Source organism: Microtus oregoni, unplaced genomic scaffold, assembly GCF_018167655.1.
Source record: "Microtus oregoni isolate MIOR12 unplaced genomic scaffold, Mior012 000067F_ref0000223, whole genome shotgun sequence".
In the NCBI taxonomy this organism is placed as follows: Eukaryota; Metazoa; Chordata; class Mammalia; order Rodentia; family Cricetidae; genus Microtus; species Microtus oregoni.
Genome location: NW_024543974.1, coordinates 1,291,190 through 1,304,135, shown reverse-complemented (window position 1 = coordinate 1,304,135; position 12,946 = coordinate 1,291,190). Strand labels below are relative to the sequence as shown.

The 12,946-nt window shown below is 41.9% G+C and overlaps 1 protein-coding gene across 2 annotated transcripts; it reads right to left on the bottom strand.

Moving 5' to 3' along the window:
• Positions 1 to 8,004: 8,004 nt before the first annotated feature.
• LOC121440463 (centrin-2) lies at positions 8,005 to 12,841 on the bottom strand. Of its 2 annotated transcripts, none has more exons than XM_041641228.1 (5): positions 12,830 to 12,841; positions 11,176 to 11,334; positions 10,761 to 10,889; positions 8,787 to 8,924; positions 8,005 to 8,440 (listed from the first exon to the last, which is right to left on the bottom strand). In XM_041641228.1, exons 1-5 carry the CDS (start codon positions 12,830 to 12,832, stop codon positions 8,351 to 8,353), a joined length of 519 nt encoding a protein of 172 aa, XP_041497162.1. In that variant the 5' UTR covers positions 12,833 to 12,841; the 3' UTR covers positions 8,005 to 8,350. The 2 variants fall into 2 exon arrangements, with proteins under 2 accessions (XP_041497162.1, XP_041497164.1); XM_041641230.1 differs by lacking the exon at positions 12,830 to 12,841 and adding an exon at positions 12,469 to 12,526 and having other exon boundaries at positions 8,006 to 8,440.
• Between the last annotated feature and the right edge of the window lie 105 nt (positions 12,842 to 12,946).

Here is a 12,946-nt window from a genome sequence, read left to right as displayed (position 1 = left end):
AAAGGGTTTCATATAGCTCAGGATGGCCTCAAAGTGCTCTGCAGCCAAAGCTAGCTTGGACCTCTGATCCTCCTGCCTCAGCCTCTCTAGTGCTGGTGTTACAGCATCGCCACAGCCAGCTTAGCTAGGTTCCTTCAGAAAGCATTTCTCTTTAACTGCTTATTGCAGTTCAAAACAGCAAGCCCAATAGCAAGGCCTCGCTGAAGCTCTGCTAAGCTGCCCTGGCTTTCATCTTTCCCAGGCTTTTTGTGATTGCTGATCTACCTTTCGAATTTATTTGTATGAGGGTTGATCAGTAGTTCCCCACATCAACTATCTCATCTCAAAAGGACATGACCTACCCAATTGCCTATATATATGCTCAGACTACACACTGAGTAAAAGGCAAGACTCATGGATCTCTCCAGAAGAGGCGAGTGGCAGCATCCATAGGGCAAAGAGTTCTTGAGAAAAGTTTCCAGGTTCAAGTTTTGTTTCCTTGGTGGCAGGTATTATATACACTTCTGGCAGAGCAGTTCCAGAAGGAGGGCAAGCACTTCAGTAAGAGAAAGATAATGTGTTTTGCTAGCAGTCTCGCAACAAAATACCATCAATTCAGAGGTTTCAGCAAAAGAAATAAGTTTTGTTTTTGTTTTTACAGGAACTCAAAATTTGAATTGTTAATAGGGCTGGTTTCTTCTAAGGGATCTAGTCTCTCTCCATGGGCATTCCAACCATCCTTCTTCCCTCTGGGTCTCTTACACGTTACAAAATTTTTTCCCTAGGAAGGCATAAACAATATCTACCCCTCCTTATGAGGTCCCAAAGACAAATCAAAATACAATTCCACCAAAGTTCAATGCGGAGAACAAAAAAGCACTGGGTGAAGTGCTATTGGCAGGACTGTGGGTGGCCCCAATGCAGAGGCTCTGGAAAGTCTTCACCCAGCATGGATGATGGCTTCTTTATAGCTGTATAAATAGACCCTCCACAGCCTATTATACTCTAGCACCTTCCCAGATACTGAAGCTGCATGGAATTAGGGCAGAATCATACACATAGAACCAAAGAGAGATGCTGGAGTCTCAAGTGTGGGTCCAATAGCTCGAAGATGCCCACCCCTTCAATAAGGGGACATCGATAGTCCATAAGCCTGATCATGATGGGTTCTTGCAAGTTAAGTACAGGGGATCAGATGAAGGTGGCAGCTATCTTATTCAGAGGATCCTATTCTACACTTTCATTTCCCTGCGTGTCCCAATGTCCCCATTCTATAAGTGAATTAGTAACGCTGGATATGGGCCCACCCTCAAGACTTCATCTTGACTACCAACATAAAAGATCTCAGTGAGGTTGCATTCCGAGGTACCAGGAGTTACAACATTAACACTGAGGGAAGCACAACTCAGCCTGTAATACTGAATAATTGGAGAAAAAACAGTCATGGAAGGCTAGAATTTTTTTTTGTTTTAAAGACTTAGTAATTCTTTGCTTTATGACCCGCAAGCAGTAAATAAGTCTGACTACAGCTGGAACATTGCAACAGACACAGAGAATGACTGTGAAGAACTCAAAGACACATCTGTGCCCTCCCTGGAGGGGTGTTCAGTGTAGCTGGGGACTCTCAATAAGCCATGTAGCAGGTAAACAATTCTGATTGCAAACCTGTCATTGTATTCTTTTAATTAGACTTTCTAGGGTACCCGCTCAAAGAAACTACCACTTCAACAAAACCCATGCGGTGTCCCCAGCCCCACCAGGATTCCACCTCGTCTCTCTCCTGGCATCCTCTCCATCATGTTCCACGGTGGTTGGGCATCAAGGAGCTCCAGCTAAAACCAATGCTGAACTCCAAATGCCACTGCCTCAGGGCCTCTGTCCTGATACTCTATCTAATGGCAAGAACTTAATTGCAAGACTGCTGTCTTGCATTAATTCCAGCTGGAAAATCCCCCACCCCCACTCCCCAAAAAAGCTTTTCTGGAAGGAGAGGAGACCTTCACAAAATGAAATGAAAGATATATGTTTGGAAGAAAGATGGGGATAATATTTTAACCAGGGCAATGGCAGAGACATGAGTATGTATACAGAAACGAGCTGGCATAGACGCTTATTAAGGACTGGGAATCAGAATTCAGGGAAATGGGAAAACAGGCCAGTGGAGAGTCCCTCGATGGCAGAAAGGACCGCACTGATCTGTGGAAGGCTGTATATGAGGCCTACACACACTGTTGCCACCAGTTTTTTGGCAAAATATGCTGTGTGGGAGCCTGGCTTTGGCATCTCCCGTTGTTCCCACAGCACGCCCATTTTCTAGACATGCAAAGCAAGACTAAAGATATCGTAGCCTAGCCCTCTAAGACCACAGCTGCTGAGTAGAAAAGTTGCAATTTGAAGCAAATGGGACCAAAACTAAAGGCTACACTCCTTTGCAGAACAAGATAACACAAGAACAAGGTCTCTCTCTGAAAGACAAAATCAAGAGACCAGGAAGCTGAACGGCATAACAATCTCTATTTGGATTGAGAGGTGGCTTCAGAAATTAAAAGGGGAGGGAGGAAGAAGAGGTGGCTCAGTGGAATAGATGCTTGTCACCAAGCCTGATAAACTGAATTCAATCCCTGGGGTCCACACGGTAGGAGATAAGCACTCGTGCTGACTGTTCTCTGAACACACTTCATTAAGGACTGAGTTCTGAATTTAGAGAAACAGGAAAACAGGCCAGTGGAGGAATATACACCCACATAAATAAATGTAATTTAAAATTTTTAAAAGAAAATTAAAAGATGGAGGCTGGAGAAATGGCTCAACAGTTAAAAGCACTTACAGTTTTTGTTTTGTTTTGTTTTGTTTTGTTTTGCAGAGGACCCAGGTTTGGTCCCCACAACCCACATGGCAGCTCACAACATTCCTTAACTCCAGTATCAGGAGCTTCTACATCTTCTGAAGGTTCCAAGTATTCACATGGTGTACATACATGCATGGAGGCAAAGTATATACACACATTAAATATTTTTAAGAAAAGAAATCAAAATGGAGGGGTAGCTCAAAATGACTTCTATAGAGTAAGCCTTGGTGACAGCCTAGATGGTCAGAGCAAAGAAAACAGTGGTTAAGGGGAGGACAGAAGACCCCTCAGTGGCAAAACATAAGAGGAGGCTTCCTTCTAGATTCCTCAAAGGCTGACAGGAATATTCTTAGCCATGAGGCCAGAGCTCTCCTAAGAGTTTAGGCAGGGCTGGAGAGATGGCTCAATAATTAAGAGCATTTGCTTCTCTTGAGGAGAATCCTGAGTATGAATCCTTGTGAAGGTCACAAGTTCGAATCCCTGCACTCATGTTGGATGGTTCACAATGGCTTTATAACTTCACTTCCAGGAGATCTGAAGCCCTTTACTGGCCTCTGTAAGCACAGACACCTTCAGGTGGGGGTGTATACACTATACACACACACAGACACACACACACACACACACACACACAGAGAGAGAGAGAGAGAGAGAGAGAGAGAGAGAGAGAGAGAGAGATTGAGAGAGAGAATATGTTCCAGAATGGCACACTAGATTGGATGGCACACTAGATTGGCGGCACAGCTTTCTAACCACAATCAATGCAGGCAGATTACTTTGGCTATAGTGGAAGGTGCAAAATACTCTAGCAAAGTCCAGCATAGGAATCGAACAGCAAACAAAACAGGTGATGAGAATCAATGTGGAAGAGGCAGCAACTTATTGTAAGCTGCCAATCACAGTGGAAGGCTCAGAAAGGGCATGTCCTAGACTGGTAAGTGCAAGAGCAAATGCCATCAGAGCAGCAAGCAATTCAAACTGATGGATGCCTCTGTTTCTAGTGGGCTGAAAACTGCATGTTCTCTGTGAGCTAGTAACTAAGGCGCAACTGCTATTCAGCTGTGGTTTTGATCCTATTACTTCCTTTGATCCTGCTGCCAAAATTTTACTATCTGAAAGCCTAACAAAAATGAAACCAAGCTGAGCAGTTCCGGTCTGCAGTGTGGTTAAAACAGGAGCAGGCTCAAGAGAAGAACTGAAGGAGAGCCAGAGATTCTTGCACTTAGCAGTGTCTGCAAGGTCAGCACTCCCAGAAGCCGTTAAACCTCAGAGAAGTTCTTCCAAGTAGATGGTGGAGTGCTGGCGAATATTATTTAAGGTGTTTTGCTTTTGTTTATCCTACATTTGTTTAACTCCGTGAAGCTGTGATTCTTTGCCTGTCTAAAACACCTGATGGTTTAATAAAGCGCTGAACAGCCAATAGCGAGGCAGGAGCAAGGATAGGCGGTGCTAGCAAGCACAGTATAAATAGAAGGCGAAATGAGGAAGAGAAGGAACAAGAGAACAGGAAGAAGAGGACTCCAGGGGTCAGCCACCTAGCTACACAGCAAGCCACGGAGAAAAGTAAAGAAAGGTGTACAGCAATAGAGAAAGATAAAAGCCCAGAGGCAAAAGGTAGTCTGGAAAATTTAAGTTAAGAAAAGCTGTCAAGAAACAAGTTAAGGTCGGGCATACATAACTAAGAATAAGCCTCTGTGTATGATTTATTTGCGAGCTGGGTGGTGGGCCCCTCAAAAAGCCAAAGGAGTAAATCACCACACAGTAGTGGAGATGCCCAGGAGCTGGTAGTTATGTGGCCTGGTTCTAAACACATGGTCTAACTACTAGACTTCCCAAAGAGGAAGTTTACCAAGGAACACGGTAAATAACATGTTATCTCTCATTATTCGAGGCAGCAAAGAAACTGTAGCAGGAGGAAGGAGAAAAGGCAGAAAGTGTCCATATGGGACTGAAGCACAATAGTCCCCAAACAATGTAGGATCCAGTAGAGGGTAAAGGCGCTTCATGACACCTAGAGAAGCCAGTCTACATGGAGCCCTCCTCCTCCAGGGTCCTGCCCATGTGGTTTCCATGTCTTGCAAGGACTGCAATTCAACTACCTCTCGTCTTTAACAGCTTTCTCAGATAGATTCTGAACTCAGTGCCAGTGCGTCTTCAGAATCCAGCTTTTCTAACAAGTTAGAAAGAGGAAAAAAGATTCATCCACTGAACTGTTCTTTCATGAGCACTTACTATGCCTTACATAATTCAGGAGGCCCACTAACCCAATATGAATGGAACTCTTCTCCGCTCCTCTTTCCAAAGCTCATCTCTGCTCCTTCCCAATTCCCAATTCCCACTACACCCAATACAGCACTGAACAAAGCTCACACCAATTCATTACTACTGTCTTCAATACCATTCCGCCCAAATTTCTCTGCTCCATTTTCCCTCTCTTCCTACCATCTCCATACATCATGTTTTCAGTCCTCATGAACTGAACTCACCTTGGTTCCTCCACTATCTGACCCCTTCCTATTTTCTAATATATCTCTGATCCATTCTTCCCCTTTCTTCCACTGCGTCTATGAACAGGCAAGCTACACATCTACCAACATGAATGACTGCGCCTTTCCCTCGCCTGCTGAGTGTACAATCATGCAAGAACCACCCTCAGTTGTCTCTAGGGCCCATTCCATCTATCTTTTTGCCACACTTAGTTCCCTGCTTACCATACATACCCAATTCCTACAGCGTCCCTTGCCTGGCTCCACAAGAACTGAACTCGCGTGGCTCCTGTCCACACAGCTGCTTGGCTCAGCCCCACCTCCCTCTTTGGATGACTCACCCTGTTTCCTGCACCGAGAATCACATAATGGCTGCACTGCAGGACATGGTGACTTCCTTCTATTTGCTTATGTAACTGGAGATGATATGCAACTAGCCGCCCTAACACCTTCATCAAGAGATTCTAAAGAGATTTGATTTCATAGTTGGGAACATTAAGCAGGAAGAAATGTTTTCAGGGTAATTAGCTTGATTCCACTATTTCACAAAGTAGATCTATTTTAAAATATAACTGTGCTTCCACTAAATATTAAGAACTTTTACTTGGTCATTAAACATAAATTGATTTTGTATGGCTATACTTCATAGTAAAATGGGAGGAAGGGCCAGTCTTTCCAACCCTGTCTTTTTTTTTATTTATTTTTTCATTCCTCCAGCTTTTTTTTCTTCTTTTTTTCTTTTGTCTATGTTTTTTTTAATTTATTTATTTATTAAGGATTTCTGCCTCCTCCCCGCAACTGCTTCCCATTTCCCTCCCCCTCCCCTGATCAAGTCCCCCTCCCTCATCTGCTCGAAGAGCAATCAGGGTTCCCTGACCTGTGGGAAGCCCAAGGACCGCCCACCTCTATCCAGGCAACCCTTTGTCTTTTATCAGGTCATAGACCTCTTATTAGAAAACAATAATCAAAAGATAAAAGCCACATCCTCCTAAAAAATGTTGTCAACTGACTTTGGGGACAATGATCATAAGTTTCATGGAGCTGCTCCAAAGGACATACCACCACAAAGGGATGAGATTATTCTCGAACACCAGAAAGTAGGTCCTGTTGAGAATTTTTTAGTTGACCCCCAGAAATTCTCAGTTCAATCATTCTCTCCATTGTACAAAAAGGAATCTGAGACACCAAGAGAGGCAGCTTGTCTCAATTGTTCATCCAGTAAGAGAACCCATGTTATTACCTAAGTCTGAGGTTACTCTTGGTTCTTTGTCTCCTTCCTTTTATTATTAAACACACACACACACAAAGAGAAAAAGAGAGAGAGAGAGAGAGAGAGAGAGAGAGAGACAGAGAGAGAGAGAGAGAGAGAGAGAGAGACAGAGAGAGAGAGAGCAGAGAGAGGTGACAGAGAGATTCCTTAGTGATTAAGAGAACTTTGCTACTCTTGCATAAGACCTGGGTTCTATTTCTAGGACCCAGAACCTATATGGTGGCTCACAACTGTCCCTAACTCCAGTTACAGAGGATCTTATGCCCTCTTCTGATGTTGCAGGCACCAGGCATACACATAGCATGCAGACATACATGCTGGCAAAATACTCAAACACATAAATAAATCTAAAGATTTTTTGAATGCATATATATATCCATTGATGATCTGATTCAAACTGATCTAGTTTTGTGGGGCTTTGCTGCTGTTGTTTTGTTTTGCTTCTTTGAGACAGGGTCAGACTTTGTGACCCAGAAAGACCTCAAATTCATTGTGTAGCCCCAGCATGCCTTGAACTCATGGAAACCATCTATGTACTGGGATTACAAGCATGATTACCTGCCTGACTCTTGTTATTTTTAGTTTTGTATATGTATGTATATATGTATATAAGTGTATATATATAATGAATATATGTGGAATACATATATATGGATATTTAGAAAACACACACATATTTCTCAGAGGACTAGAATGTCCACACAAGTTTAAAAACCCATTCTCTTCTCATGTGAGGATCAATAATTCAGTCATTGTTCATTTTCCATTTCCTTTTAACCCGTCTTGTTCCCCACTCTCATGGGGAACATGAGTTGACTTTAATGCCATATACTTGAGCTTCACCTCATAGGCAATTCTATGTAGGGCTAGGAGGGTACCTGGATAATACTCCTTTCCTTCTCAACCCAACCCCAAGATTCTGTGAGATGCTATAAGCAAACAAACTCACAAGATTGCCTGAACCTTACCTACTGTCTATCTCTATTTTGTCCAAGCACAAATTACCCGAAGACTCTATAAGCTTTAGAGTTTGCCAGAACCACTTGTAGAGCATCGTTTAACCTTAGGTCAACTGGAAATTCTACCAGTTATAAAAACTCACAATTTTTGAAAGCAAGAAACCATTCATGGCAGAAAAGTAGCAAAGAATTATTTCCTTTTTTGTACATGGGCTGATGGCAAATTTTATATATCTACCAGGCTGCCCTCAACACAACTGTTTACGAGATGAACTTACAGTTAAAGATAAAAATATTCATCCTTTAAAGAATGAGAGCTTAAATTAAGAAAGGTTTTATTTTTAAAACAAAACAAATACATTGACATACATCCAAATGCCACAGCAAGCATTCATTAGGTTTTATGAGAGGAAAAACTACACTCTGATGTCTACTAAAAACTAAAACAGTTTTAGAACAACCACTGCTTCCGGTGACATGGGTACATGGACATCTAAGCAGCCACTGTATGTTTGCAGCTGTGTGGAATGCATGAGCAGTGTGAAGTAATAGAAGGCGGGGTGGCTACACTCACTCTCAGTCCCTTTTCCCCACTGTGTGCTCTTGTGTTGCCCTGTTGAATCAATCAGCAGGTAAAGGTACAAAGAACTTAATATCAAAGAAACTTCCAAAAGTCAAAAATAGATTCAAGGTCACGGCTAGTTACCCCAGAGGTTGGGGGAGGGGGGTTCTCAAAAGCCATATTTCACAAAATGGCAGGCACTAAATCTAGTCACATGTGCTTGCAATAGAAAAAGAAGCACTGATCTTAATAGAGACTGGTCTTCTTCATGATGCGCAGGAACTCTTGCTCATTGACCTCGCCATCTCCATCTCGATCAGCTTCATCAATCATTTCCTGTATGGCAGTAAGGGCTCCTCTTAGAACAAGTCACAAACTAAACTGAAAAGTGATTAGATAAGAAATTTCAAATAATGCTGTGAGGAAAGATGACTATGGTCCATCTAATGGGAGCATGCCACACACACACACTGTCAAATGCATCTCTTAAAAAGGAGCTAGAAATTTACCCTAGTCTGAAACCCAAAAGAGTACATTCAACTGCACATGTGTATTCCAGAAGCAGGGTCCATGGGTATTAAATTATCAGCTAGGATACTAGCTTCCCTTCTAAGTTGTCCTAGTAGAGAAAATAGAACCTGGGAAAGCCAGCGGGCTCCAGAGAGACCAAGACATTACTCACCTGCAGCTCCTCATCAGTCAAATTCTCACCTAACTCCTTAGCCACACGTTTCAGATTTTTGAATGATATTTTCCCAGTCTCATCATCATCGAAGAGCTTGAAAGCTTTCAGGATTTCTTCTTTGGTGTCTTTCTCGGACTTTAGTAGAACATAAAACACATAGTTACTCATATCCTGCAGCCCTGCCACTTCTTGGTCATCCTTTTGTCTCCAATAACCTGACTTGAGTCATGTTAGGAGCCAGGAAGCCAAGCTCTCTGGTCACGGTAGAATGTACTCCCTGCCTACTTTCTAGCCCATCATCTATTTCATAATCAGCTCGGAATCCAGTAGGAAAAGATGCCAGCTTGGTTGAAAATCCAAGAAGTCCTGCTAAATGTGCATAAAGACTGGTTTGAGGGGTCAATGAATCATTTAGAGAGGACAGACTCATGGTGCAGCTGGACAGTTTTCACAGGTAGAAGACTAGGGCTTCTGAAGTAAGCTGGGGCTCATCTTTCCAATACCCAGTGCTGGGTATTACTAGGGATTGATACTGATTGCCCCTCTTGTGCTTTGTCTTGTTCACAACTTTCCCCAGTTCTAAAGCCAAGGGGGGGGAGTTATAGATTAATTCCCTGGCCCTATTCCACATCATCACATGGGCTTGGAAATAGTCACTGTAATACATGTCCTCAGTCACAGAAAAACAAGGATGACCCATTGTAGAAAAGGAAGAGAAAATCAGTAAACTTAACACAAACTCAAGTGTTACAAAGGAAATGTAATTGTATCTAAAACACTGTACAAACCAAGGATATTCTAGATTCATTTGTAAAATCCAGAAGCAGTGAGTAGGGTTATAATTTAAAAAAAATACACTGCTTATACTAACAGAAGACAGAGATACACTGAAAAGGCAGAGGAAGAGAGAGGCATTTTGCACAATGGACTTTAAAGAATTACTGAGGCCCCGAGTGCTCCAACAGAAAGAGAGTAAAATTTCCAAAAGCATTCAAACCTCGAATATTTCAGGAAGGTTCTGGCCAGGAGTTACAACTGGAGAAAATCCCTAGGAAGAGCAATCTAGGAGCTAATCTTGAATATGAATTCGACTTGCCAGATGGTTGCAGAATACCAAGCTTCCTGAATTCTTAAATCAGTACACATACACACACACACACACACACACACACACGATGTAGGTATGGTGATTTCAAAGCAACACAACTCTTAGATTAATTAAAGAGGTATGGCCTGTGCCCTGGGAAACACTTTGAGGAACCTGAAAGGGGTTACCTTTCTCCGGGTATACTAAGAGAAGGTGATCATGACACACCAACAAGCCAGGAGGCCATTGAAAGAGTAAGCTGGTCGGTTCCGGTGACGTGTTCATGTGCTCTCAAGTCTTTGGACTGCTAAAGGATCTGAGAAACTAGGGATGGATTAAAGTAACCTTAGAAGTACCAAAACAGCCTATCATTTCTAAAGCTCAAAATTCTTGTGCCTCTAATTGTATATACTGAATTGTCAAACTGAGAAGCACTTGTCTGAAAATGCCATAATACCTGATTTATTGTATGCTAATTTAATTTTTAATACCATTAAAATAAAAAATAGAAATGAGAAACATTTGAAAATCTCTGTTAACAGATTTTACTGCTTGTGATTATCATATGAGACAGGGTAAAATGATTTCTGTAATGCTGTGACCATAAAGAAAGCCAAATGAAACTTAGGGATCCTCTAATTAAAAATACAATCCTCCCACTTCTGAATGGACACAGAGGAGAGGATGGGGGAGGTATGGGAGGGAACAGAAAGAGAAGAGGGAGGAGAAACTATGGTTAATATGTAAAATTAGTTAATTAATTAAAAACACAATCCTCAACCATGTGAATGGTATAGATTTTATTGAATATTCTATTTATACCTAGAATCCTATATATCTACTATTATGGATGGGAAATATGTGCATTATCTCAACTAACTTACCATTTTCTGAGTCATCACTGTCAAAAAGTCACTAAAGTTCATTTTTCCTGTCCCTTCCTTATCAATTTCACTTATCATCTTCTTGATTTCTTCTTTCTTGGGTTCAAAGCCCAGGGCCCTCATTGCAACCTACAATGAAAAGAGTACAATCTAAACAAAAGATGTAGAAGAAAAACTGACTGTTGAGGATACTAACCTTGCACCTGATAAAATGATGAAAAATCATTAGGTAACACTGTAATGCTGATTTTATTTATATTTGCAATCAACTTTATCAATTAAATCATTGTTTCAGGTAAAATATACATAGGGTACCTTTTTCCATTACTTTTTATAAGGAGAAGGGAGAAGGTGACAAATAAAGACAAGCAACAGGGAAAGAGAAGGTGGCAAAGCAAGTGTCTGTGCAGCTTGCCTTTAGTTCCTTGACGTCTATAGTCCCAGTTCCATCAGCATCAAAGAGATCAAAAGCTTCCCGGATTTCCTGTTTCTGTTCTTCAGTCAGTTCAGGCTTAGGGCTCATTCTTTTTCTCTGACTACTGGATGCCATGTTTGTCTTCTTAAAATTAGAGGCCTTCAAACATTATACAAACACAGAAGCACTGTATTACAAGTCCATATTTTATTTATGACAGGTCTAGACATTCTGAGTAATGTTCGGATGACATTATACTAACTTTCATAAGCTAGACAACCTAAGTGGGAACCCAGGACCCACATGGTGGGAAGGAAACAACTCTTCCAAGTTGTTCTCTGGCCTCCATCCATGCTCAAGCTAAGCCATGCTCCCCTTTCCCCCCCACACAAACAAGTGTAAAACCTAAACTAAAATTAACTCCAACTCTAAAAAAATAATCCTCTGTGAAAAAACTCTCTCAATTTAAAACTGTTTTAATAAATATATTTTATTTTTTGCCACCACATTGTAAAAATAGAAAATCAGCAATACTCTAATTAAATATGATTGTCTTCTACCACAACATTTCTTAAATCAAAATTTTTCAAATATAAAGAAGCAACATTAAAAAACTCTTTGAATGAATGTAGTGTTTTACCTAAAGGTTTAACATGCTTGAATTTTCTCCTTCTTTTCCAAAGCTAATAAACAGCAAACGTGAGACCATACCTGTTCATCAGGAACACGCGTATCATTTTATTATGAATACACTGTCACAAAACGGTGTGGCTTCAGTTTTCATTACCAAAGATGAAAACGGTCCCTCCATGTTTTAATTCCACTGCTAACTCAGATAGCAGTAATGAATGGAAAAACAGATTGTACCAACCTATTCTAAAGATCTGCCTAATAAATCGAGAGAGAACAAAGTTTGCAGGAAAGAACAATTAATCTTTCCATGAACCTCTGACTCTTTTTTAAACTATTGATTTTAGAAGCCAGGAAATCCCTTATTCTTCTTCGTGAAAGAGAACTAGCTGAGAAACCAATTTGGATATCTAACAGATATCAACTATCCCTGAATCCGGGGATCTCAATTCTAGAAATGTAGTTAAACATCTATTTGTGGGGCTAGTTCCCACGAACTGTGCTCCTCCGATTAATTATGCCTAAATCTGGCCAAAGGTAAAGTTACTGAGATAATTATTATGCCAGTACAAAGTGATACGAACCAATCCATTTGGCACTTACGTGCTTTGTCTGCGAAGCTCAAACACGTTTGCAACCATCAGAACATAGTAAACGTCTTACCACCGTGCAGAAACTTTAGCCAGTTAGCAGCGGCCAGGAGGCCTGAGTCTGACTGAGGTCAGAGTCTGCGGGAAGCCTGAGTGTTCCTTGCAACAGAATGGTCACCCGCAGTTCCAGGAAAATCAGCGGAGGCCGGGAGGCAGGTAAGGGAAAGCTGAAGGTGACTGGAGGTGGGGAGGGAGCAATGGCTAAGTGCAGGCAGGCTAGCTGCAGGCGGCTTTACTTTCTCTCCTACCCTTCCGGCACAGAGCTCCAAGAAAGAACTAGTGCGTAAACCCTGCAGGAAAGGCTCAGGGCCGCAAAGAGGCCTAGGAAGGGCTCGGGGGCGCCGCGCAGAGACCATCGAACGTCCAGCACTTACCATCACCGAATGGACGCCTCAGCAACCAGTTGTTAAGGCAAGGCGTACTAGCGGCCTCCGTGCCTTTCCCACTGCTCCGCGCGCGTGCGCGGCCCCACGTCCATTGGTTTGCGGACA

Coding starts and splice junctions, on each gene's coding strand:
- LOC121440463 (XM_041641228.1), bottom strand. Junction 10,890..11,175: donor TAGACGTCAAGGAACTAAAG/GCAAGCTGCACA, acceptor TTTTCATTGTAG/GTTGCAATGAGGGCCCTGGG. Junction 8,441..8,786: donor TGACTGATGAGGAGCTGCAG/GTGAGTAATGTC, acceptor ACTGCCATACAG/GAAATGATTGATGAAGCTGA.